The sequence below is a fragment of the Pipra filicauda genome, unplaced genomic scaffold (genome assembly GCF_003945595.2).
Source record: "Pipra filicauda isolate LSUMZ 115617 unplaced genomic scaffold, ASM394559v2 scaffold49_size4853605_pilon, whole genome shotgun sequence".
Taxonomy (NCBI): Eukaryota; Metazoa; Chordata; class Aves; order Passeriformes; family Pipridae; genus Pipra; species Pipra filicauda.
This window is the reverse complement of record NW_024104642.1, coordinates 69,790-93,726: the sequence shown is the minus strand read 5'-3', so window position 1 is coordinate 93,726 and position 23,937 is coordinate 69,790. Positions and strand designations below refer to the sequence as shown.

At 39.6% G+C, this 23,937-nt stretch overlaps 1 protein-coding gene across 2 annotated transcripts in view; it reads left to right on the top strand.

Annotated features, from left to right (window-relative positions):
• The window catches only part of LOC120324336, a 105,065-nt gene extending 84,272 nt beyond the window's left edge, over window positions 1–20,793 (top strand). Inside the window, exons 1-2 of one of the 2 annotated variants that reach the window (XR_005565578.1) lie at window positions 13,791–13,904; window positions 13,996–20,793. Coding sequence is in view for 1 of the 2 variants with exons in the window: in XM_039386675.1 (XP_039242609.1) it covers window positions 13,996–14,321 (326 nt within the window). In the remaining variant the exon portion in view is untranslated. Of the gene's footprint in view, window positions 1–13,790; window positions 13,905–13,995 lie in introns of those variants that run through there. The other variant, XM_039386675.1, reaches the window with a different exon arrangement.
• The last annotated feature ends 3,144 nt before the right edge of the window (window positions 20,794–23,937 follow it).

The following is a 23,937-nucleotide window of genomic DNA, read 5'->3' as shown; positions in this document are numbered from 1 at the left end:
TGTGAAGTGTGTGCTTTCAGAGGTCACGTCTGGTGGACAACATCTGGCCAGCTGATGAGTTAGGCAGGCAGCCGTACTTGCAGATTTGGAGTTATTTTGGTTTCTGTCATCAGAGACCCTGTTGATGGGGTGTCTGGAGCACATTGACCATGTGAATCTTTTGGGTTGGTTTTGTTTTGGGGTGGTGATGTCTTTAAGTTGGTTGTTGGTGGTGCTGTTTTTTACTTGTTTGTAGTTTTGTTTGTTTTGTTTTGGTGTTTTTTTTTTTTAATTTATTCTGTAATTGATCAGAATTTTTACCTCTTCTGTGTGTGCTGGACTTGGGCAATGCATCCATGTGAAGCTTTCTCCCAGGTCCTCAAAGGGCAGCATTCCCTTGTCCTAGCCCCTGCTCTTCATCCTGCTGCTGTCCCACACACAACTCATTTGCAGCACTGGTGACTCTCTAAGAGTCCAGATGAATGTGATGTGTGCTGGGAAGGGATCAGAGACATGCTTCATATAAGCACATCCTTTGCTCTCCAAGCAGAGGAGCCCCTTGAGTAGCGTGCATGCCTGTGCACAGAGATCAGCACAGAAACTCGTGCTGACCAAAGGAGGTGGCAACAGGCTTGTCTATTCTCTCTCTACTTAAATAATTCCCTTTTTTGTTTATGATAAATTAGCAGTACTTCCTATGTTGGAGATGAACTTAAAAAAGTAAAAAAAGCACCACAAAAAACCCAACTCCAAGGCTTCTGTTTAAAAATGCAGGTTAATTCTCCACAGCTTTCAGAAGCATTTCTGTAGCATTCTACTAATTAAGATAAGGTTATCATTTTAAGTTATACCAGGAATGCAATTAGAGCTCTTACTAAGAACTGTAGTAATCAATTTTATACAAATTATTCAGACCTGGTAAGGTAGAATGCAGTTTTAATAGGACAAGAGAACATACTGTGGTTTTGTTAAATATAATATAGATTTAAATTACAGCTGAATGCTGCATTGTTGTGCATTCAGGAAGAATCCATGTATCCCTTTCTAAAATCTTTTTTAAGGTAAGATTAATTCAAGCATTTATTTCTCTCCTTTTCCATGTACAGTTTCAATTGATTTTTGATTTTGAAAAAGAGCCATTTAAATGGAGGTACTGTAAAACTATAAATTAATGTAAAGGAATATTTGGCATTATTATTACCAAATAATATAAATTTTGCATGTCCAAATGGGTACAAGTTGATGTCAGATGCCAGTTTAGAATCTGTGTAACTCATAGATGTATGTATTTTCTGCAGATACTGTACACAGGAGATCAAATTCATCCTCTGTTCAGGTAAATGAAGAAGGCAGAGTGGGCAGGAGAGTGAGTGCTACTCCCACCAAGCCCCCTGTGCACTAAATAGGCTGGGATGTTTCCTTATCTTTGAACTATGGCCAAACCTCAAAAAAGGGGAAAAGAAAGGGATGATGTGTTAGTGGAAGAACTAAACTTACCTATTTTCATGTTTGTTTGTTTGTTCATTAGGGTATACCCATTTCTGAGAAATAGTGTTCACATAGACATGCTGTTGTGGAAGGATTTCACAGTCTTGGACGTATAATGTGGTATTTTTAAGTCTGCATAGTGTCCTTCTGGCTCTATTTTCCAAGCAACGAATGTTTGCCCTTTAGGTTTTCCTGAAACAATCATCTTTAATGTAATCACTTCTTGTTATCTTGCTCTGGTTGCCTTTTTCTTTTGGAGCTGTGTAAACTTGTATTCCTTGAGTTTTACATGTTTTACAGATTCCCTTTCCTACATTTGTAAAAGTGGACAGAATAAACTGCAGTTAATCTTGAGTGTCTGCATGTGCTTAATAATTTAGAAGTTGAAATATTAAAACAATGACTATTTCTCAAGTGTGATTAAAAACTCAGCAAATTCAGAAGGAAACCCTTATCTAAAAGGAAACAGAACACGTGAAATGTGGGTGAATGCACAATTCACCAACCTTAATTCTCTGATGTGAAAACTTGGTGATCTGTGAATAAAAAACTGTCTGTGTGTAAAGATTAGAAGAAAATTATTTATACAAATGCATTAGATTGTTTCTTATTTCACTTTTTTTTCAAAGAGAAGATTTAGTTTTCTATTTTAGGTGTCTTTTATAAAAGAAACTTTTCCTTTGGATTTGTAACTTTGTTTCTCTTTAATGTATACTAGAAGTGTTTCATAGAGAATGGTACAGTCTTCTACAGGGTGGAAAACAAAAGCCTCTAACTTCGACCTTCAGCATTTTTGCACAAGGCCGCCCATCTTAAAAAGAGAAGTATCTAATTAAATATTTTCTAAAATCTGCAGTATGTGGGTCAGTAGAAAACATATCCAGCTATCTGTGTTTATTGAAGTCACAGTACTGTGCTTCCCAGAAGCCTCTGTACTCTACATTTTTTTACTATCTGGGCTGTACTTACCAGCCCTGACCTTGAGGTAAGGCAATGCTGCACTGCATGGGTGATGCAGATGTCACTCTTCTGTTTTGGGCTGGTTTTCCTTTCAAATGCAATCCAACGGAATAAAAATTGCTATTTAATCAGTAATCTTGTTAGTTTTGAAGGAATAATGGATGAAAAGACTAGTTGTTGTGGTTTTGCATTTAATTTGTTTATTGGCATGTGTCATGATTTAACCCGAGCTGGCAACTAAGCACCACATCCTTCTCCTCCCACTCTGGAGAAGGGGATGTGTGATATTGCTGCCCTTTTTTTATGAGAATAACCCTTGTTTTCAATTTGCTAGCATGGGAAGCTGGGACAGAGAGGTTGAGCTCTTTGGGACTGAAAAAGTGTCTCTGGACAAGCAAAGGCCACTGAAGCAGCATAGGTAAAAGTCTTACCTGCTTGCATATGCATATATACATATGTATTTGACAGTGATTGCAGCTTATGCCCAGACTCTGCAACAGAAGTATCCATTTTAAATTGGTTATCCTAACAAAAGGAATTAGAGTTAGGATACTGTGGGTCTGCTGAGAGCTGATCTGCAGGATGGTCTGTTGCAGGCACAGTAAATGCAAGTGTGTCATTCTCCCATTTGTTTAAAAATAGTGAGGGTTTGATTTTGTTTACTTCTCAGGACAGATTTTTGTCATTGTTTGTGTGTTTGTTTTTTTTTTTTTAATTCCTTTTAAAAATGTAATTTGAGGAAAGAATGTATCATCTCATTTTGAGACTCGTCTGTCTCCTGTCGGACTGGTAACTGACAAAAAATGTCATGTTGCAGGCAAATGCCCCTTCATTTTCAAAAAGATGGGATAGAGCGTGATACTTTTCTCTCACAAGAAATTGAGTTTGGACACTGTGCATCAGCAGCTTGGCAGTTGCTTTCAGGATAAGCAAAAAAGCTGTTGCATTACACACGTACAGATGTTTTGATACTATATGTGAAATTAAAATCTGTTCAAGTCTGAAGAAGTTTTTTGTTGGTTTAAGGGAGGGAAAGGCAGCAGATAACTTGGGTATACTTTGTTGGAGAAGTACATCCATAAACTGGTGTCTTTTTTATTTAGGTAATGGGGTGGAGACAGATGAATTAAGAAGGCATAGTTTAGGAAAAAAAACCAACAACCCTGCTTTCATGGAGATTATCCTTTGTAGGCTGGGGGTAGAAAGATGTAATTTAAGACTTGTGGCAATTAGATAATCATTGATACTAGTAATGAATAAAGCAAAGGACACACTACAGGCACTTTATATTGTTCTCATTTTGTTCTTATAGAAATTTCCTTTTTATGTTTGCTTTCAATTAAAGTTATGCGTAGGATTAGGTTCTGACACATATGTGGTTGGGGATGACCACTGTGGAGCAGAAGCCACCACTACTCAGTGCGACCAGTCTGTCACAAGGAGCCTGTGGTTGTTGAAATTTTTCTCCCCTGCACCAGTATTTATACAGGTACTATATTCTACAAGAATTCTTCAGGCTTATCAAGAGAAGGTTCATGAGCAGGGGTCATAGGCCTTGTTATCATGACTGTAAGTTTACAGGTGAAGGTTATTCTGTCATGCACAGATGTAAAAGAGGGTTTGTGTTTACAGAAGGAATTCCTCTGCACCACGTTGGAGGAAGGTTGGCCTCATTAGCAACAAAAAAAGTCTGTGGGCGGATAGCATGGATGAGCATCAACTTCATTTATTGTTAAACTTACAGTACATGTTAGCTCGGTCAAAGTGTCTTTAACAATATCTCATAATATTTAACATTGTAACTACTTCACAATATCAGTGGAGCACAGCCTGTTTGTTGGGTTCAAATATGATGAATAACAAGTTTTTCTAGTCTGGTTTATAGTGTGGTGGGTCATGCTTTCATATATCATGTTTCACTATTGTAATTCAGTAGGTTTCATTATGAGATGTTTTGAAATGCTCAAAAGCACAAGACGGGATGCTAATGATGAACGAAAACAAATATTCCAAAGCTGAATCTAGTTATGGTTGTCAGAGTCAGAGGGGCTGAATCACCTTTAAAATGGCAATTGAATGCAGAGACATTTTCAAATGACTTATTGATATTGTATATAAGACCAGGAAACATTCATCCTGTTCACCATAATTATTTTTAGATCTCCTCAAATTTTTTCACAATTTGTTTACAGTTATACATATCTGTAGGACACAAATTAATAGCATGCACGAGGCTTTTGTGTTGTTCAACCAGTATAACATCTGTAGTCCTGATTCAGAAAATGCTCTCTCCCATCAAAGACCAGTTAAGTGTGTGCTTCTGTCATACTGAAGACAGTAGAACGTAAACAAGTGCTTAGTACATGAGCTTAAATAGATCTAATTTTAGGGCTTTTGAATAAATTTACTTTTCTTCTTTGGTTTGTTCTTCTGGCTTTGTTTTCACTTCTGATAGTACTCAGCCAAATCGATGTACACCCACCCCCTTGGTTTTAGCCTTTTGGTTTACTGTGCGAACACATCTCTGCTCCAAAGAGAGATGTGTTTTGTTGTCAGCTAACATGTGCATTATCTTACTGATCCACTGTCTGATTAATCTTTGTCACACCCTCATGAGATGAAGGGCTGATACTATCCCCATTTTACAGACACACATCAGTAGTTTAGTGTCTCCACCTGTTTGCGGTATTCAGTTTGGGATGCACTATCTTGTACTACCAAGACAATTTGTATAGGCTTCAGTTGTGATTGTAAATACTCATTTGCAGAATCTCATCTTGGGGGTCTGGAGATGAAAATACACATATAGTACTCATGTATAATTGAGCAGTGTTATCATCATCATCATGGGTAGGCTTCGCAAACGAAGATCTGGGGAGGGCTCTACCCACGTTTGTTACAGGCGCGCTGGTGGCTAAAAAGGCCAATACGAGATAGACGCGTCTGGTTGCAAAAGACACAGTAGAAAGATTCCTTGGGTGGTATATTCTGCAAGACACAATTATTTCTGCGTTGCCTTTTCTCCTCAAGAGTGATCCTGCATGCTTTTTCAAAAGCATCAGCAGCGTTATAGATGGTGTGTCTCCAGGCCTCCCGACTGGAGGCCGGAGTAGACCAGTTATGTTGGTCAATATGGCCAAGGCTGAGATGTTGTTTCAGGGAGTCCTTGTATCTTCTCTTCGGGGCTCCTCTCTTGTGGCAGCCGGTGGCAAGTTCACCATAAAGCATGATCTTAGGGAGGCGGTGGTCCTTCATCCTGGAGACGTGCCCTGCCCAGCGCAGCTGCGTTCTCATCAACATGGCCTCAATACTTGTGACTGCTGTTTGTTCTAGAACAGATGTATTGGTCATATAATCTGACCAGTGGATGTTTAGGATTGTGCGGAGACGGCGTTGATGGAAGCGTTCTAGGAGACGCAGGTGGTGGTGGTAGATGACCCATGATTCGGATCCATATAAGAGAGTAGACAACACTATGGCTCTGTAAACACTGATCTTTGTGCTTTTCTTCAAGTGTTTATTACGCCACACTCTTCTATGGAGTTTTCCAAAAGCACTATATGCCTTTGCTAGCCTATTGTCTTATCTCTTCGTCAATCTTACCATCCAAGGAGATGAGGCTGCCTAGGTAATTAAACTGATGGACTGATTTGAGCTCTGATTGGCCAATGGGGATGATGGAAGACTTCCTGAGGTGCAGGTTGATAGAGAACTTCAGTCTTCTTTAAGCTGACTTCCAGCCCAAAGAGCTCAGCAGCATCTGCAAAGCAGGATGTTAAACGCTGCAGAGCTGCTTCTGTGTGGGCCACAAGGGCGGCGTCATCAGCATAAAGCAGCTCCCGGACAAGATGGTTTAAGGTCTTGGTGTGGGCCTTCAGTCGCCTTAGGCTGAAAAGGCTTCCATCAGTGCGGTATCAAATGTAGATACCGTCCTGATCCTCGAGGTCTGCCGTGGCCCTTTGGAGCATCATGCTGAAAAAGATCGTGAATAGGGTTGGAGCAAGAACGCAGCCTTGTTTCACACCACTGGTTATTAGAAAGGGCTCAGAAAGTGCATCGCCACATCTGACTTGGCCGTGCTGATCCTCATGGAGTGAGATGGTCATTTTAAGGAATTATAAGCCTCACACAAAAGTGAAAGGGGGTGAATTATGTTCAGTAAAATAATGTTTAGAGGTTTAGATGTAACAAAAAAGTAAAAGAAGTTATAACATTAGTAAATTTGGGTTCACACCTGAAGAGAAGCAAAAAGTAACACCTGATGAACAAAAGATATGGTTATAAGGTTATAAATTGTGGCAACAACTCTTGGAAATGGTAATGTTTTATGAAGAAAATATCAATAGAAATGTTATTATTTGGGCAAAAGGAGTCTTCTTAGAAATTTCTAATATCATTTTAGAGAACATCTACAAAATGAGGTAAAATAAAATCAAGTAGAGATGGGAATGAAATTTGACAGAGTTAAAAGTAACTGTTAAAAAGTGAGTAGGAGGCAACGTTAGTAATAAGTGATGATACTGGCTCTTCTCCCTGTGTCTTTACTTACCATTTCAGCCAGATACACACATTTCATTTATATATACGTGTGCATGTATGGTATGTATAAGTATATATAAATATACATATACAAAGTACATATATTTATATAGATATATGTATTAAAACCTAGTATATGAAGTTGTATTTGCATGTATTTATTGTACTGTCCAAACAACCAAGTGATGAGAGCAACAAACAGGGTTCAAATGTGTGGTTATTCTCACTTCAACATTATGCTTTTTGTTTCTGGTAGCAGTCTGTCGCACTTGCAGTTTGGTCCTTGACCTTCTATCACTTTTGGAGATGTGCCATGCAATCTTTGTTTACAGTAGCAAGCATGGAAAAACTGACTTCCTGACAGTAACGCTGGAGTCTAAGTTGAAACCACTCACAGGTGGAAAAACACAATTTTTCCACTTTGAACTTGTAATGTGTTTGATGTAAAATACCCATCTAAAACTGGGCAGCCAATAAAAAGAAATCGGTCTTTTGCCCAAGACCGAATATTAACTGCTTTGTCGGCAATTTCACTAAGGAGTTGGTTGTAACGTGTTTCTATGTGTTTTTCCTTAAGTACCATAAAATTTATAATTTAAAAACCCCAATCATTGGTTATTTAATTTTTATATAGGTATGATATTAATTGACTGAGCAGGTCATGGATTTGTATGTGTATCTCTGATCTCCACACAGTTTTGTCACAGGCAGGTAAAACACATTAGGGTTTGTAGATTGGTTTGTATGAATCATAGAATCATAGACTGGTTTGGGTTGGAAGGTATCTTAAAGATCATCTAATTCTAACCCACTCATCTCCTGGGCAGGCACATCTTCCACTAGACCAGGCCACTCATGACACCATCCAACCTGGCCTTGATCACCTCCAAGGCTGGGGCCTCCACTATGTCTTGGCAATCTGTTCCAGTAAAGAAAAAAAAGAACCTCACAGTAAGGAACTGATAGACTGTGCAATTTCCTCCATTTCTGACAATTGCATCACTTTTCCTAGTGTTTCATGTTCATTAATCCAATACTAATGACTTTGAAACTTTTTAAGGAAATTAGGTATTTACCTGAGGAATTTGTGTGTTCAGAGTAGATTATCTTCTCGAGGTGCTGGTTTAGTAAACAAAGCAACATTTGAGTTTTGGAGTCAAAAGCAAAATTGTCATGCAAAATGAATGTAAATCTAATGGAAGATTTGTGACCCCACTTCCATGGTAATGTTTTTGGTGATGTAGTTTAGGTGATGTGTTTTGTATAAATTTAATATTTCATAATTATGTCATGGGAATGTTATTTTACATTTTCAGGAAAATAAAAGGGAATGATAAGATCACTGTAAGTTGAATGACAAGCAAGTTATTATTGAAGCATTTCTCTTTTTCTACAAGGTGTATATTTTAACACTTTCTTCCAAACACTTGTTCAAATTTTATTTTCTTTTTAGATCATTACAATAATTACAGTCCTCTACAGTAACTTATGGCCTGACCCCTTTTACACTGGCATGTACATCATGAATTTGTGTACATCTTTAAACCAGAAGAGTTTGGCCCTGGGTCTAACTTAACTGTTGGAAACAGATGTTAGTAAGTCGGAAGAATAATGGAAATATTAACCTTAAGAAAATTGCATATTTTTCAGTGTTTTTTTGTCATTTGATTGCGTTTACATCAATGTATCACATTCTACTCAGTTAATTCCCCTGTTCCTGCTCCCCTCCAGGACTGCTGCTGAAGTCTTCTTTCTTACCCAGTTTACAGAGTTCCAAGAGCACAGAGCTTAAATTATGCAGATTGGGTCCTTTAAAGTTCATGGGCATTTTTTAGCATACAACAATCAAACATGGCTGAATATTGAGAAAACATTCAAATTTTAAATGTAGCATTCAAATCACATTGGTAACAGATTCTCAAACAAGATTAAGGATCTGGGGAATACAAGCATATGTGATCAGTGTTATCACCTGAAATAGCTGAAACCTTGCAATAAACTTGATTGCAATAAATTGTCCATCACACAGCAGAATTCATGTAGGAAATTCTTCTAGGAGTAGTATTGAATAATAAGTGAATTCAAATAAATTGATCTGGTTTCAGATGACTGCAAGAGAAAAGTGAAGAACTGTGGTGCTTCACCAGTTTCTTGTGATGAAAGTCTCTGTACTGACAAGGCAGAAGCAGTTGCAATCTAATGAAAAGGTGGAATCATGGTCATTTTTTAACTGTTTGGACAACCAAAGCATAACTTTTTTATGAGGCGGTAGTTAGGTCTTCATTCCAGGAGCCATACAGCATGGCAATGTCAGGAGATGGCTTTGAGAAAGCCCATCACATGCCAAAGGAGTTGAGCTGCGGTCACACAAAAAGGATATCTTATGTTACTGAAAGGGTACAACATAGACAAACTGCTTTTGGACTCGAGCTCTCAGATGACATTGGCCTAAGTGTCTCTAAACTATGGCAGTGTGTGTCCAGACATACCCTGTGGTCACTAAACATCTACTGGCATTTTGTGCAAAGTGTAGGGCACTTCATGCATTGGCCAGCAGCCAGCATGGCTCAGTACTTAGATCCATGTGCAGCTCTGTGGTTTTTGTTCACTGACATATGTTTGTTTTGATTTGACTCCATAAGCTTTGCACACTTGAGGTTCACTTTGAGGTTTCAAGTTCAGTGAAACGTCAAGTTTTGCCTGGCTTTCAGGCTGAAACCTCAAGTCTAATGATAATGCTTTCTCTATCTGCAAATTACAAAGGGAAAGGTCATTGAAAAATGAACCCCAAAGACTGATACTTGCTAAGAACCATCAAATATTCAAATGGACCATTCCTTGCAATTATATGTTCAAATCAAAATTAGCAACTCCACATTTTACTGATATGTACAAGTATACTAGTGGCATTCTGCCTCAATTGAAACTATAACATTTCTCCAAGTTTCTGCTATTTTTCAGTTCCTTCTTCCTAGGTAGCACTGTTTAGTGCTACACAAGGATGGCAGTTTTTGGCTATAATAGGCAAAAAGTTAAATTTATGGTTTGTTCTGTTACTTCTGTCCAGTCTCTGCAGTGCCTGTGCTATGCTTAACCAACGTGAAGTTCTGCTTCCTTTAACTTCAGGAGTAAGACCCAAAATGGACTTTTCCCAAAAGGAAAAGCTGATGCCCTATAGGTGCCTGGGTTGCTTTCCTCTTTTGAATCCTAACACTCCTCTGGTGTTGAAAGGAATTTAGCTCTTGTTTTCTGTAACACTGCAACTATCTTGATGCTGGGATCCAAAGTTTCATTTTCCGTGATGTTCAGTGCATCAGTCTTGCAGGAATCCATGTTGCATTGGAGTACTCTACCAAGCAGAAAATTAACTATACAAAGAAGCATTTGGTTGAAAAATATTTGAAAAATCACTCCACAGAATTCAGTAGCCTTTAAGGAGTCATGAATTAAGATTATTTTGGGCTCTCTCTATATTACTCTAATTCTTCATTTTCATCTAAAGTCTACTCAGCTGCTAAATCTTTGCTCCAAAGCCTGTCCCCTGCAGACAGTTACATCAAATCCAAGGTAGCTAGTGTATCCCTAAGGCAGCACAAAGCTGCACTAATATGGAGCAGGATTTGTGATGAAATGTTTGAGAACAAATCTTCAAATGCTGACACGAAACTGATGTTAGAAAAATTTGTATTGATGACCTCTCAAGGCGGCATCCAAAATAATCCCAATTATTTCTGTGTGTTCCAGTCTAAAAGCTTTCATGTGAACTCAGGAAGTAATGTTATCCACCAAAAATTCTTACCTGTACCCTCAGTTGTTCTGTTTGGACAACTTCCTACTTCTCAATTTTCTGTATGGAGGCGAAAAATATATGCTGTGGAGCTAAACTGAGAAAGTAATTTTACACATGTTAATCTAGAGTCTGCCAATGAATTACTTTGAGAGCTAACACTATCTAATAAAGTAACTATGTTAGAGATTTGGAAAGGGATGGAAGTTACCCATGCTCTTAACAAAGGAGTTAGTGGGGAGGTTATCCAAAGCATAAGAATTAGATTTGTAAGCACTACGTGCATAGGGCTGTCTCGCACATAAAGCCTTTCTTCACCTAAGTCTTTTACACTTCTGAAGGAATTATTACTGGTCTTTCTCTTTGTAATTCTTATCTCTTTCCCTCCCTCCCTCTTCATTTATACCTAACATGACTGTGTATCTCTGGTTTGTACATCAGGTACCTTCATAGGAGGTTTTTCATAAAGTTCTGAAAAAGTTTTTACAGATACTTTAGGGCCTTTTTCAGGTCTGTTTGAAAAAGGTATCTTGTTTATTCTGAATAAACCAGCATCCTCCATGTACCATGTCAGTTCAGCCCTATTTCAGACTTCAGATTTCATATTCATATAATCTTTATTTTTTCTCCTGTTTCTTATAGGTAACTTGGTAGAATGCTGGAATTGTTATCAGGGTGTTCACTAGGGTTTTAGTGATTTGGCTAATAATTGAACTGGAAGCATTTAGAGATTAAATGATGATCAGGAGTTAGTAATTTGAGCTGAACTTGGTTAAATTAGTATGAAAAGTCTTTTCATTCCTTGACTCCTTCGCTTTTCTTTCACTGGCAGATCTAGGAAAATGTATGCAATACAGTAGTGCAGGGAAGGCTGCCTATGTAGTAAATACAGAAAGAACACTTATTTCCTGCACATTTATTTTCCCACGGAGGGAAGTGCAGCACTAGAAAAGTTACAGAATCTCCATCTCTGAGGATTTTCAGGATGAAGTCGCAGTTGACCTGATGGAATGTTGATGATATCCAGAGGTTTCACTAAGTTACCTCCAGGTGACCCTTCCAACCAACATCGCTCTAGGTCAGAACAGATAAATGAGCTACTGGTATCAAGTGGGAAAGATCATCAGCTCACAGAGTCAAGAACTGCTGCAAATCTGTCTTAGAAACTAATGAGAACAGACTAAAAACCAGTCAGAGCCATGTTATTATGATATAGGTTAAAAACATGGGACTGATCACCAGGACTGCTCCTCTTATCTTGTATTCCAAAGCCCTGAAGATGCATATTTTGCTGCACTCAGTTCCTGACTCACTAATGTTTGTCTTTTGGATCGAGAAAGTCATCTGTAACCTGGATTCTCCATATTAGCTGACACTCCATCTGAAAATAGAGTATTCTATTGGTTAGCTGTAGTCAGTTTGGGTTTACCAATACCATTTTCCAGTAAAGACTTGCCAATGTTGAAATTATTAGCACCACAGGTGAAAATGCCCTGGGATGACTGTGGTAATCTTGTGATTTCTGTACATGCAACCCTGTAGCTCCCCTGAACACTAACAGCATGCTGAGACTGAATGCTACAACTGGATTTTACGTGGAATTTAGGCAACTCCTAGGTGCAGCCCACTGAAAAAACCTCTTTCTGAGAGGAGCCAATAAGAAGAAGTTAAAACTGCCTTGTGCAAATTTTTGCAATCTGCTATTGTGTGAATAGTCGGGAAGGTTGAAATCGGCATGAAAGAGCACTTGGATTTTGCTCCGATGGCGCGTCCCTGTGTAAGGGCTGGCTAAACATCTCTCTTCTGGGGGAATTCTGTGCTTGATCTCCATTATGTAACTTCGGAGATTGCAGTGGGATCCTTTGCAAAACAGCTGTACAGATTCAGAGCAGCTCTCTTCCTAGATTTCCCTGACACTGCGTACAGTTTCAGTGTAAAGAGCCAGGGAGTGCAGCGTCACGAGGTGGTGCCCAGCTTTTGCAAACAAAGGGGATGGAAGACTCTGTGCCACCTGCTCTGTCACTTGAACAAATGTTAGGCGTAAAACAAGCTACAAACCGCTAACTGTTTGTTGGATGATAACTTTGTGAGCAGCAATTCCATCGATTGTCAAGGTCAGCTTTTTTGCTTTTGTTTCTTGAGCGAACCAGTCCCTCGGTTCCATGCTCCTATAGGTAGAGCAAGATGGTAAAGCAGCCAAGATGTTAACTGCTTGGTGCCCTGACAGTTAACAGCATTGCAGAGCTGCACGCTCTTATTTGGGGGCTGCCAGGGGTGTCCAGATGTTTCTGCATGTTAAACAGTGTGGCACAACACCTCTGCAGGAATCGGCAGGCAAGAACGTTTGCTTCTTGACTTGGACTGAAAGCTTTTAGTCGGCAATATCAGGAAAACATTGACACCATCTGCAAACCCTGTTGTGTCCGTACATGAGGAAAAAACCCTTCTGCTCATTTTTCCTGATTATTTTGTGGGACAGTGCATTCACTAAAATTACCAGTTAAGGAAACCGTAAATGCCTCTGTGTTTCTTGCTGTAGTCGCTTGTTGAGTGTGGGGCTGAGTGGGAAAAGGAGTGGTCTTGGCAAACAGCTTATTAGCCTAAAATAAATTATTCAGAACACAGGTTTGGATACAGATTGCAGGGAATGATAATGGAGATGGTTTTCTGAGTCTGTTCATGTTAGGGAGACATGGAGTATGCTTTTCAGGAATTCACTTAAGTAGAATCACTTTGAATAATGCAGCCTGGAAGTAATATTGCTGCCATCCAGCTAGTGTCTGTGGAACAGCATTCTCCTGCCTCCTGAAGCATTGGCATTGAAGATGGATAGATATGGAGATATTTTTTTGGGGGGCTTTTTCTTTTTTCTTTTTTTTTTTTAAGGGGAGTTTTTCTAACCAGTAAAGAGGGCGATGTTTCGGTTGAGATTTTTTCCCCCCGAGTGAAATAGTGGACCACATCAGCATCCGATTTGGGTGCGTCATGTGGTTTCTCATGTGATGCTGGTCTCACTGTGCTTTGGAGAGTGAGCCTTTGTGACTCCGCACTCTTGGACAGTAGCATCCAGCAACACAGGAGACTTTGGGGAGGGAGAGGAAAAGACACAGCCTCCGCCTCCCAGAAAGCCCCAAAACCCAGAAAAAATAAAGTTATGATAATTTATTATAGTTATTGTTTCTTCATAACTGTTTTGGCTTTAATTTTTAATTCTGGGTCTTCCCTTTTCTCCGTTCCTGCAGGCATAAAGCTGCACCGTTCAGAAGAAGCAAGACTGTCTTTCCTTACAGCTACGATGCTGCACCGCTTTCGACACAGCGTGCTTTTCCCTGCGTTTACCTGGGCGGCTGCTGCTCTTTCTGCTGCTGCTGGGGCTGCTGCAGTCTTGCTGCCTGCGCTTCACCCTGGCTTGATTGACTCGAAACTCTCTCGTCTGCACATTGCTAAGGAAGAAGAACGATGGAGCCGCATTTTTTTTTTTGTTGGCTCTGGAAGCAAAGGGTTGCGATATGTGATGATTTTGGGATTTTTTTGGTGGGGGGGAAGGAGGAGAAAAGAAGGGTGTTAATCTAGGATGGGGTGGGTGAAAGCTTAAAGAAATATTATGTAAAGTAATCCAGTGCTCGACAAGGGCATCAGCAACAAGAATCCAGCCTCTGCTGCTCCACAGGATTAACATGGGGAAGCCACAGTGCTGCAGTCAGGTTTCACCTCAGTGTTGTGCTGGAGACGGATAAATAAGGTATCGGTTGCATCTGCCTGATAAGGCAAAGCCAAAGGGAGAAGGAGAGAGCGAGCAAATGCAAATGCAAAGGAAGAAGAAACGCTACGTGCCGTTTGTCTGATTCTGTGGATTCTCATTGCAGAGAGGATGGCTTGATTAACAAAGCAATGTATGGACCGAGGGACTGTAAATCGTAGCTTGAACACTCCTGGTGCTGTCAAGGAGTGAACTGATGAGTTAGGTGGCTGCAGGAATATCCCCAGGGAAAACAGCAGCCACTCACTCCATGTATATCTGTGTATGTATGTGCTTTTGTGTGTGCGTGAACATGTATGGAAATGAAAGCAAGACATTTCTGACCAATTTACAGAGGACTTTTGTCACTCTGCTGGGTCAGACCTGATTGCAGCTTGTATTTTCAGCTATAGCTCTACACCCATTTCCTGACTGAGGTGGCACTTTGTGAAAACAGATGGTAGGCAGTATTCTTTTAAGAAATATGAAAGCAGATCCTTTCTGCTTAACACCTTAAAGCACTGAATCTTCTGCACTGTGCTGAGAAAAACCATGGGGCTTCGTTTTCTCCATCTTAAAATCTCTATAAACACAGCTGTATTCAGTATGGTGAAAAGTTCTATACTGTAAATAGAAATGTGATCAATCTAATCAAAATAAATGCATCCCAGATGACTTCTAGACCAGCTGGCTACCACAGTCATCAGATGACTAAATCCTCAACTGGGCATTTATATTCAGTGTTATATTTGCATCTTTTTCTTTTCTTTTTTTTTAGATTTTCAAAATCAGCCTCTAATTGAAAAAGATTCTTCATATATTGAGAAAAGGCAATGCTTACATTTGGCAATCAATTTCTGTGAAATGTAGCTGGGTGTATTTTTTACTGCCAAACCTGCATGAGGAAGACTGTGTTTTTAGGGCAGGTAGACTTGTCACGGTAGAGGCATATTTCATTTGGTAGGCAGCTCAGCTTGGCCATGTCTGAACAATGCAGAAATAGGGGAAACAAGTGCTGCAGTCAGCTAGCAAGGCTTGGCATGGCTGCTAGCAGCTGCATACCGAGAAAGAGGTTTTTTTCCCTTTCCTTTTTTTCCCTTTTGTACAAAGCCATAGACCATAATGTCAACCTAAAATATGTACGAGGGGATTTTCCAATAGTCATGGTGAGCTACCCTGCAAGATGCCGGACTGGTCCTTCCACTGTTTGTTCCCCCGCCTACAAAGGCAGCCCTCTGTGTTGGATTATATTTAGCCAGCTGTTGGATAACATTCTTGTGCTGGGGGCAAAGGAGTCTTATTACTCCCAAACTGTAGTTTTCTGTTTGCTTAAAGAAAAATAACTTTGGCAATACAGCAGGCTCTGCAAAGGAGTTTATGCCACTACCTATACCTTTCTGAAACTGTCATGTTCTTCTAACTCAGGCAGCTTAAAGCAAGAAAGGAGGGAGGAGGAGAGACTCTTAGCTCACAGCTTCAAAGCTGCAGAGATGAGCAAAATGTCAGCAGCTTGTAATTAGGAGCCCACGGTTACGTCAGTGACTGTATCTCTCCAAGAATAGCTATGTGATGTGTGCCACAAAGCAAAGGAAGACTCTCAAAACCTGGTTAACAAGCCTGGTTCAAACAAGAAAGAGCAAAATGGATTAATGAATCTGCTGTGTTCCTAAATCAGATGTGGATGGATTACATGCACAAGGCTTGCTGAATTCTGCAGCAGTGAAGACTGAATTATCAGTTTGTTAGAGGGCAAGACATTCACCGAAAGTGCAAATCTTTCAGAAAAAAATGCAGATGAACAATCTATCCTTGAAAATGTCTTTCCGAGCTCTGTCCTGTACAGGCAGCTGCATGACATGGAGGCATGCTCGGAAGAGACCAGCAAGCTACGCACGAAGGTGTTTAGAGGAAGGGTATAATTAAACATAAAGCAGGCTCGATGAAATTCTGTTCTGGCATTACAGATTTGATACCAAAATACCACCCCAGAGAAGACTGGCTGGGCTCTGGTGTGATTTATATTAAGGCTTCTCTGGTTAAGAGCAAGGGGGGAGGGACGGGGCTTCGTGCAGCATCTTGCAGTCATGCAGAAATCCCCAGAGCTGTGGGAAGTAGGAGGGATGGGTGCAGCTATGTGCTCTTAAAGACACATGCCCATATCCCACCAAGGGGCTTTCTGACCTCTGCAATTATTTTTAGGTCTGTGAAGGCAACTCGGCAGTGCTTAAGCAGTGAGATTGCAGGGGGTGCTTAATCTGCTGCGACTGGCCTTTCTCTGTGTCATGGCTGGAATATGTTAACAGTGCTTTTATCAGTACCCCTCCACCACATCCAGTGTGCATGTCTGTCAGTGTTCCCGTCGCCCAATTGCTGGAAGTCTGGTGTGGTTCCTTGCTCTCAGCAGAAGTCACTTGCAGTTAAGCTCTGTTGTAGTTGCTCTTTAATTTACCGGGATAGGTAGATTGTCTTACACAAACAGTGGGGTGGGTGGTTTTTGGTTGTGGTTGTTTTTTTTGACTGTGAATACAAATTTGTAGGAGGAGGTGACTCTGTATATTAAACCAATAGCTCTTTGAATTGTGTGTAGTATAATTTAAATATACTCACTTTAATTAATAGAAGGTTACAAAAGCTGGCATTGTCTGGGGCTGTTTAATTTACATCTTAGGTTTAGTCAATGAGCATAACCTGACTGATTAGAATAGTGTATTCTGCGCAGCCAGCAGGGTGGAAGGCATTATTTTGTTTGTGTTAGTTCAAACAGCTGGTCATTAATGCAGGCCCCATCTCCAGAATGAAGTGCTAGTGGACATGAATGGCTGCCTGATTAATGCTGCCCCTCGATGGGTCCTTCATCCAGCAGCGATGCTCGTAGCAGAATAATGCAGCGAGATTTGATTGCACTCTAACAGGGTAGTATGTCATTGTGTCACCGAGTGATCGAGGTTATTATGGGGCAGGGCAGACAGACGGGACAGTGGGGTTACTAGACCGTGGCATTTTTAGAAATGCAGGGCTGACCTACTTAGAGTTATTCTTGCTGGCTGGCAGCTGCCTGGTGCGGGGCTCCCCCGGATAGGCTGCGGCTGTTGCTAGGGGGAATTAGCATGAATTTTTCCACATACAGACTCAGTGATTGAATGATAAAAGCTGACTGGAATTAAAGAGATTCGGTTCAGTATTATGCAGATTTATCTCCTCATTTTTTTTCTCTCTGTCAAGTGCATAAAAAGGGGCAGAAAACAGTTTGTTTCCATTTATTTTTGACCTATTTTTTTTTCCGGGGAAGGCCAGAAGTGTTGTGAATTTTTGATCGTAATTTAATATTTAAACCATTGAAATGATATGATAGTGGGCATACATCTTTAATGTATGGAAGGTTCAAATGCTATGTCTCTGGAAGGGAATGAAATGAATAACATATTTTGTGTTCTGGTCAGACTGCTGCCTCTTTCGATCTGAAGCTGTGTCAGATTCCCTTATCTGGAAAGGGGAAACATATAACAGGTTTTATTGCATAACATTACTCTTGTCTATTTTTAGCTATCTGTACTTAAAAAAAATTAGTCCTGTTTACGTTAGTGGATGAAATTAATCCCCAGGCTATGCCTCATGTATGTGGAGACAGATGCCCCAGGTAGCTATGGTGTTGTGGGTCATGTTCATCTGAAAAGGTGTTTACATACTGCAAACTTATCAGCACTGCATACCTAGCAGCGTACTGATGCCTGGCATGTAATCACATCAATAAGAGAATGTCTTCTGGATTTCCGAGTCTTTTTCAGGCTTTGGTTTGAAATTGGATTCTCTAGATGGCCTTCCTTTATTTATCTACATCTGCCTAAAAGAGTGGTATCTTTTCAGAGAACTCTGTGCTCTCTCAGGAAGCAAATAAAAACAATACTCAGTGAAGAATCCTTTGATGTAATTATGAATATTTCCTTTGTTATCATCACTAATTATAGAAGATCATTGTTTAAATTGCTGTCCCCCTCTGTATGATCTTTTGCCACATGAAGAAGTTCTAATTTAGTGCTTATAATTTCAAGTTAAATTTTCATGGCAACACATCATGACATCACACTCGAAGAACTGGGAATTTTCAAGATAAAAGACAGTGAGGATGGGGGAGAAGGACCCACATGTCTTTGGAATTGCAAAATAAAAAATATGACTTGGTGATGAAAATTAGTGAACTCATTTTTGTCTGAAATAGTTTAATTTGAAATATTATATGAATGAGATACCTTTTAGAGAGGTGTGAGCAGCATGCATGTCTGTCTGGACAGCCAGCAGCCTCCCTGGAACCAGTGCTCTCCTGCTTTGGCCCCTGGAGTTTCTTGGAAAGCAATGAAGAGGAAGAAACTGGAAATGAAGACATGAATTTGAATGCATTTTGTGACTGAGGCAAAACATTCAGTTCCTACAGAGTTGAATTTCCAGCTCTCTTTCCTGGCATTGATTCATTACTGAAACTCATATCACTTCCTTCTCTGCTCCTTCCTGATGGTCTCATGAAGTGACAGATTTTTAGAGAAGTGAAAGTGAAGAGGGGTACTATTTGATGCCCACTAACTGTGTTTGCCTTGCCTGTCCCTGGAGGTGACTGCAGAAAGTTTTGGGTCCACTTGCCTCAGCAATATTCTCATGATCAAAGTCTGATCTCCTGCTCCACTTTCCTGCCGGATGCTGCAGGATGCTAGGCAACAGACCTTTGTCTACAATTGTCTGTTGAAGTTCTTGCCCTTGTTGGTTGTAGCCAGTTGCAGTTTCATCCAATTCACCTGAGATATTAGCTGAATTGGGCTTCAGGAAATCAAAATAAGCATGCAATGCTATATTAAAGCAGAAATCCATTTTCTAGTGAAAAATATTTGAGTGTTATCTTATTTTGGTATATTCTTGCTAAGAAAGGGGGAGTTCAAAGAAAAGCAACAGACAAGATAAAGCATATACTCCGTGGAAAAGAGTTGTATGCTTGTTGTTTATTTGGGATTTCAACACAGTGAATGTTTATAACAAACATCAAATCGGACAGTTTAACAAACCATCAAGTGGTATATTAAATATAAAAAATATAATGCACAAGAAATTGTATTCAGCATTAAGCTACTTCTCTGAAAGTCTCTTTAATGGCAGTTATTCCAAATAAATGAATGTATGAATGATCTGATCATAATACTTTGGGTAATTATAAGTAGCAGAAATATGGAGTTAATGAAACAAAACCAAAATCTGAGCTTTGTATGTGTGTGTATAAGGCATAAGAAACAGGACACCAGAGGAGTTAGAAATATATGTCTGTGTTGAAAATATTGTCAATTGTGCACATTCTTTTGAGAAAACCATGTTAATCATTTTCTGATGATCTCCTCTGAGGTTTCTATTGTTGCTACAACTTACACCTCCTACCTTGAAGTTTCTTACCTACAAAAGATTGTGCTGTATTGTTCAACATTCTTGTACCATGACCTCTCCTGTGAGCTATGAAAGATCTATTATGCTAGGGTGGCTAAATGAGTGCTGATTTACTGGGAGCATATGCAGGCAGTAATTTTAAATTTTTTTTCTCAGCAAAATACCCAGAATCCTACCTCCATTTGCAGCTGTGAGGTGGCTGTGCTGCTTGGTGTATTCCTGACTTCAAAGTCTTGGCAGGTCATGGATTTGTTGGGCATTTTGTGATTTTATTGCAACTTTATGTTTTTCTGAAAATGATCAGAGGATACAGGATATAGAGCAACCCATCTAGATTTCCATGAAGGGATTACAGCCAGAAGGAGTGAGTTGACTCCCAGCCTTTACCTCCTGCCAGGGCCTTACAGATCAGTTATTCTGCAGCAGATGTGTTTTAGTTCCGATTTCAAACCAAAAGTACAAGGAATTGTATCGTATTTCTTAAAAGACTGGCAGTTAGCACATTCCTTTTATTGCAATGCAGTAGGGAATACAAATGTTTTACAAATTAAAATAATCCTTACAAGATTTTTTTCTGTGATCCATTAACACGGAAGCAAAGTCTGTAATTTCCATCAGCCAGGAGCAGCATTATTGTGGCTCCCACATTCATGGTTTTCCTGCATCTGTGCATATGTGTGCCTATGCACTCAGAAATGCTACATACATGTAGCATGTGAATGTGTATACAGGACAGAAGCAGAACTTACACAAATACAACACTGAGGCATATATATAGTGTGTGGTCACAGTGTAATACCCAAACCTGTACCTCTAGATATATGATAGTGGTTTGTTTATGATGAAAAGTGACTTGACATAAAATTTGTGCAGTTCTTGTGTAGCAGAGCCATTGTGTTAATGCTGTCAGCCATTCCCCACCAGCAACAACAAAAATTCATGATAATGTGTAAAGGAAGGATAACAAAAAGGGTAGTGTGATGGAAAGTAGGGTGTACCTAGATAGGTGGGTTTCATAGCCACTTATACCCTTTTTGTAGTCAATAGCAATGTAACATGAAATGAACGATGGGCTGTTTAAGACAGAGAGAGATATTTTATTTTATAGTTAATTCTTCCCTCCTGCTTTTAGGCCACACCTACTTCAAAAGTGAATCCAGACTTAGATCTTGACAGAGATCGTGACCCTGTTGAAACCAATGGCTGTTTTATCCTGGAATTCAGTTGGGCCAGGCTTTCATCTCTGGTATTTTCCCCTGAACATGTCTTTTTTTGTGCTCTTGCTCCAAAGTGTGGTGTTTCTGCTTCTACTTTTTTTTTCTCTCTCTTCCTCTGAAAGTGCTTTGAAAGCTAACTTTTTTGTTGAGCAATATATTATAAATTTGCTCTTAAGTATGAGAAAATGTGAGGAAATATCACTTCACTGTTGAGCAGATAAGGCTGGGTTGCAGTTACTCTCTACGGTTATGTTTTTCTGAGTACTTCTGCTTTCATCATAGAACGTCTTTAGTTTTTAATGAAATGGAACAAATAGTGAACAAAACAAGTATGCCAGGGAGAACCTGGCCTCTTAACAGGCTGCAGAAACTTGGGTAATGAGATGGCTAGGGTCTTGACATTAAAGCTTAGAAATGTCAAGGGAGGCAGAACACAACAGTTTTTAAAAAGAAATGCCTTCTAGCTATCTAGCCACTTTTACTACTATCATCATTAAAGTTAATGATGAATTAATTTTTTTTTAATGCTTTACTGTTGCATAAATGGTACTCACACCAATATTCAAAGAAGTTGTTCATTTGGAGGTAGGTATACCACATTTGTGTCTGAGTTTGCCGTGCTTTTCTTTGTTATATACAGACACAGTAATTAGATTTTTCTGAGGTCAGAATTTTTTTGTTATTTCAAGGAGACATTTGAAATAATGGCAGTTAGGAGAGGACATTGGTGATAGATTTTGTGCAGTATTTTATCATTTAGAAAATATGCAGAATGGAGGAGGTGGTGCATTACACTGCATACTTGGTTTGGTTATGGCTCAAACGAATGGCTGATGAATCTTGATTTAAATCTCCTGTTCATGACCTTTAATGATGGCAATGTATTATAGATCTCACCTGCAATTCCTGTGTGTATGTGCCAACACACATACATACTGTTTTAGCTGAGCTGAAATTGCTGGTGTATAATCTCCAGCAGCTCTTCTTATTACTCCTTTGAAACTAAAACCTACAATTGTTTACAACCTAGAGATGAGATCACAAGTTCCAGTCTTTTTTTTTGTTCCCCTTCCAGTGGTTGGTAAGATTATGTCCCTTTGTGACTTTTATGGATACATCCTTTTTATAAAGGAGCAGAAATTCCAGTGGATTTCAGTGACCTATTTGCTGTGTCACAGTCATCTGATCTTCTTTCCACCAAGTGTTTTCTGTTAACAGCCACAGAATTGCACACTTGCCTTCACATTTTACTTTGATTCCTTGGCATGATGCTCACCATTGCCAAGATTTTTGTGACTGTGAAGAGATACTTGTAAATGTTAAAAATAATCTCCTCTGGTGTCTATATTTGTAAGTGTCTGTTCACACTTGATATGAGTTTAGCTTGATGACACAGATGATCTCCTTTGTTTTATGAGAGTAATCCCATTTCTTTTAGAAGCAAGTGAATGGCAGGCTGAGGAGCCCAAACAAACAGATGATGTTTGATTTTACAAACCAGGTATTCATGTTATGATACATTCCTAAGAAGCAGGATAGGTAGCTAATGCTGTGCAGATCAACTTGGTTGTGTGTTTTCAAACAGTAGATCATCTGAAATCAGAGCTGTAAGACTGAGTGAAATACTGGCCCTGGTGGAGCCATTGGAGAGCTGGGTTTACTAGGGAATGGTGCCTACTTGCACAACTCTCTAAAGGGAGTCTCCAAAGTTTCAAGTACTGCCAGCAGTTAGTTGCTTTCTTTGCTCAGCTCAGCCCAACTGATGCCATTTTCAGTTAGGTGGTGATTGTAAAAAGAGGAAATGCCCTTTATTTAAACCAGCTCTCTCCCATAAACCTTGACTTCTTGTTAGCCTTAGGTAATCCTGGCTGCCTCATATATGTGTTGAATTATAATAGGAGTTTGAAGCATGCAAAAAAATCAGAAGGTGGCCAGGATTTTGGAACAGCGGTGTTGTGTAGCTGAAGTTTTCTAGAATGGGATGAACATTTTCTGTTGCAGAGAAAGTTAGAAGAAATGCAAGGCAGTGGAGTTTTGGCTGTACTCCTGTGCTGCATAATGATGGAGACCAGTAAATTCAGTTAAAACTCTGAAATTTTCTTTGTCCTTGGGTCTACAACCAGAAAAAATCACCCCTCTGTTCTTCACAGGCCCCCATCAGTTCTGCACAGGCCCCAAATAGTTTACATCTTAGCTTGTCACACCTGTTGTGTGCAAATATTTTTAGACATTTGGTTCCCCTTGTCATTTGAGCCATGAGGACTTAACATATATGCTGACTTTTATAAGGTCTGTGATTATTGCTGGATTCTAGATGGTACTCAAGCCTTCCTGGTAACCACTAGAATATAATTTAATATAAGTCCACACATACGCATTTTCTTAGAAAGGATGAAATGGCTTTTTGTCACCCCTTAATTCCACGTCCAAGGGTAGAAAATGCAAGGTTTTTTTCTCTGTGAGCTGGATGGACATCAGAGACTTTTCTCTTTCTTTGGGTCTCACAACCCTGCTTTGAAATGTCTTTTAAAGAGATGAAAAGGGTGTAGTTGTAGCTTTAAAACCATGAACTTTGCACGTACTGAAATAAATGGTTCTCCCTTTTATTCTGAGGACCAGGTTGAGATAATACACAGAAGCAAAAAAAATATGGATGGTCTTCTATTTTATTGTTTCCTGACATTTCCCTCCCCCCTTTCTCCTGCCTTAATTTATTTTTGGGGTCTGGAAAGAAAAGCACGCTGAAAAGCCCCAGTGTATTGATGTGTGAAATTGAAGGAGTTACTCATTCTTATGATCCAGCCACTGTG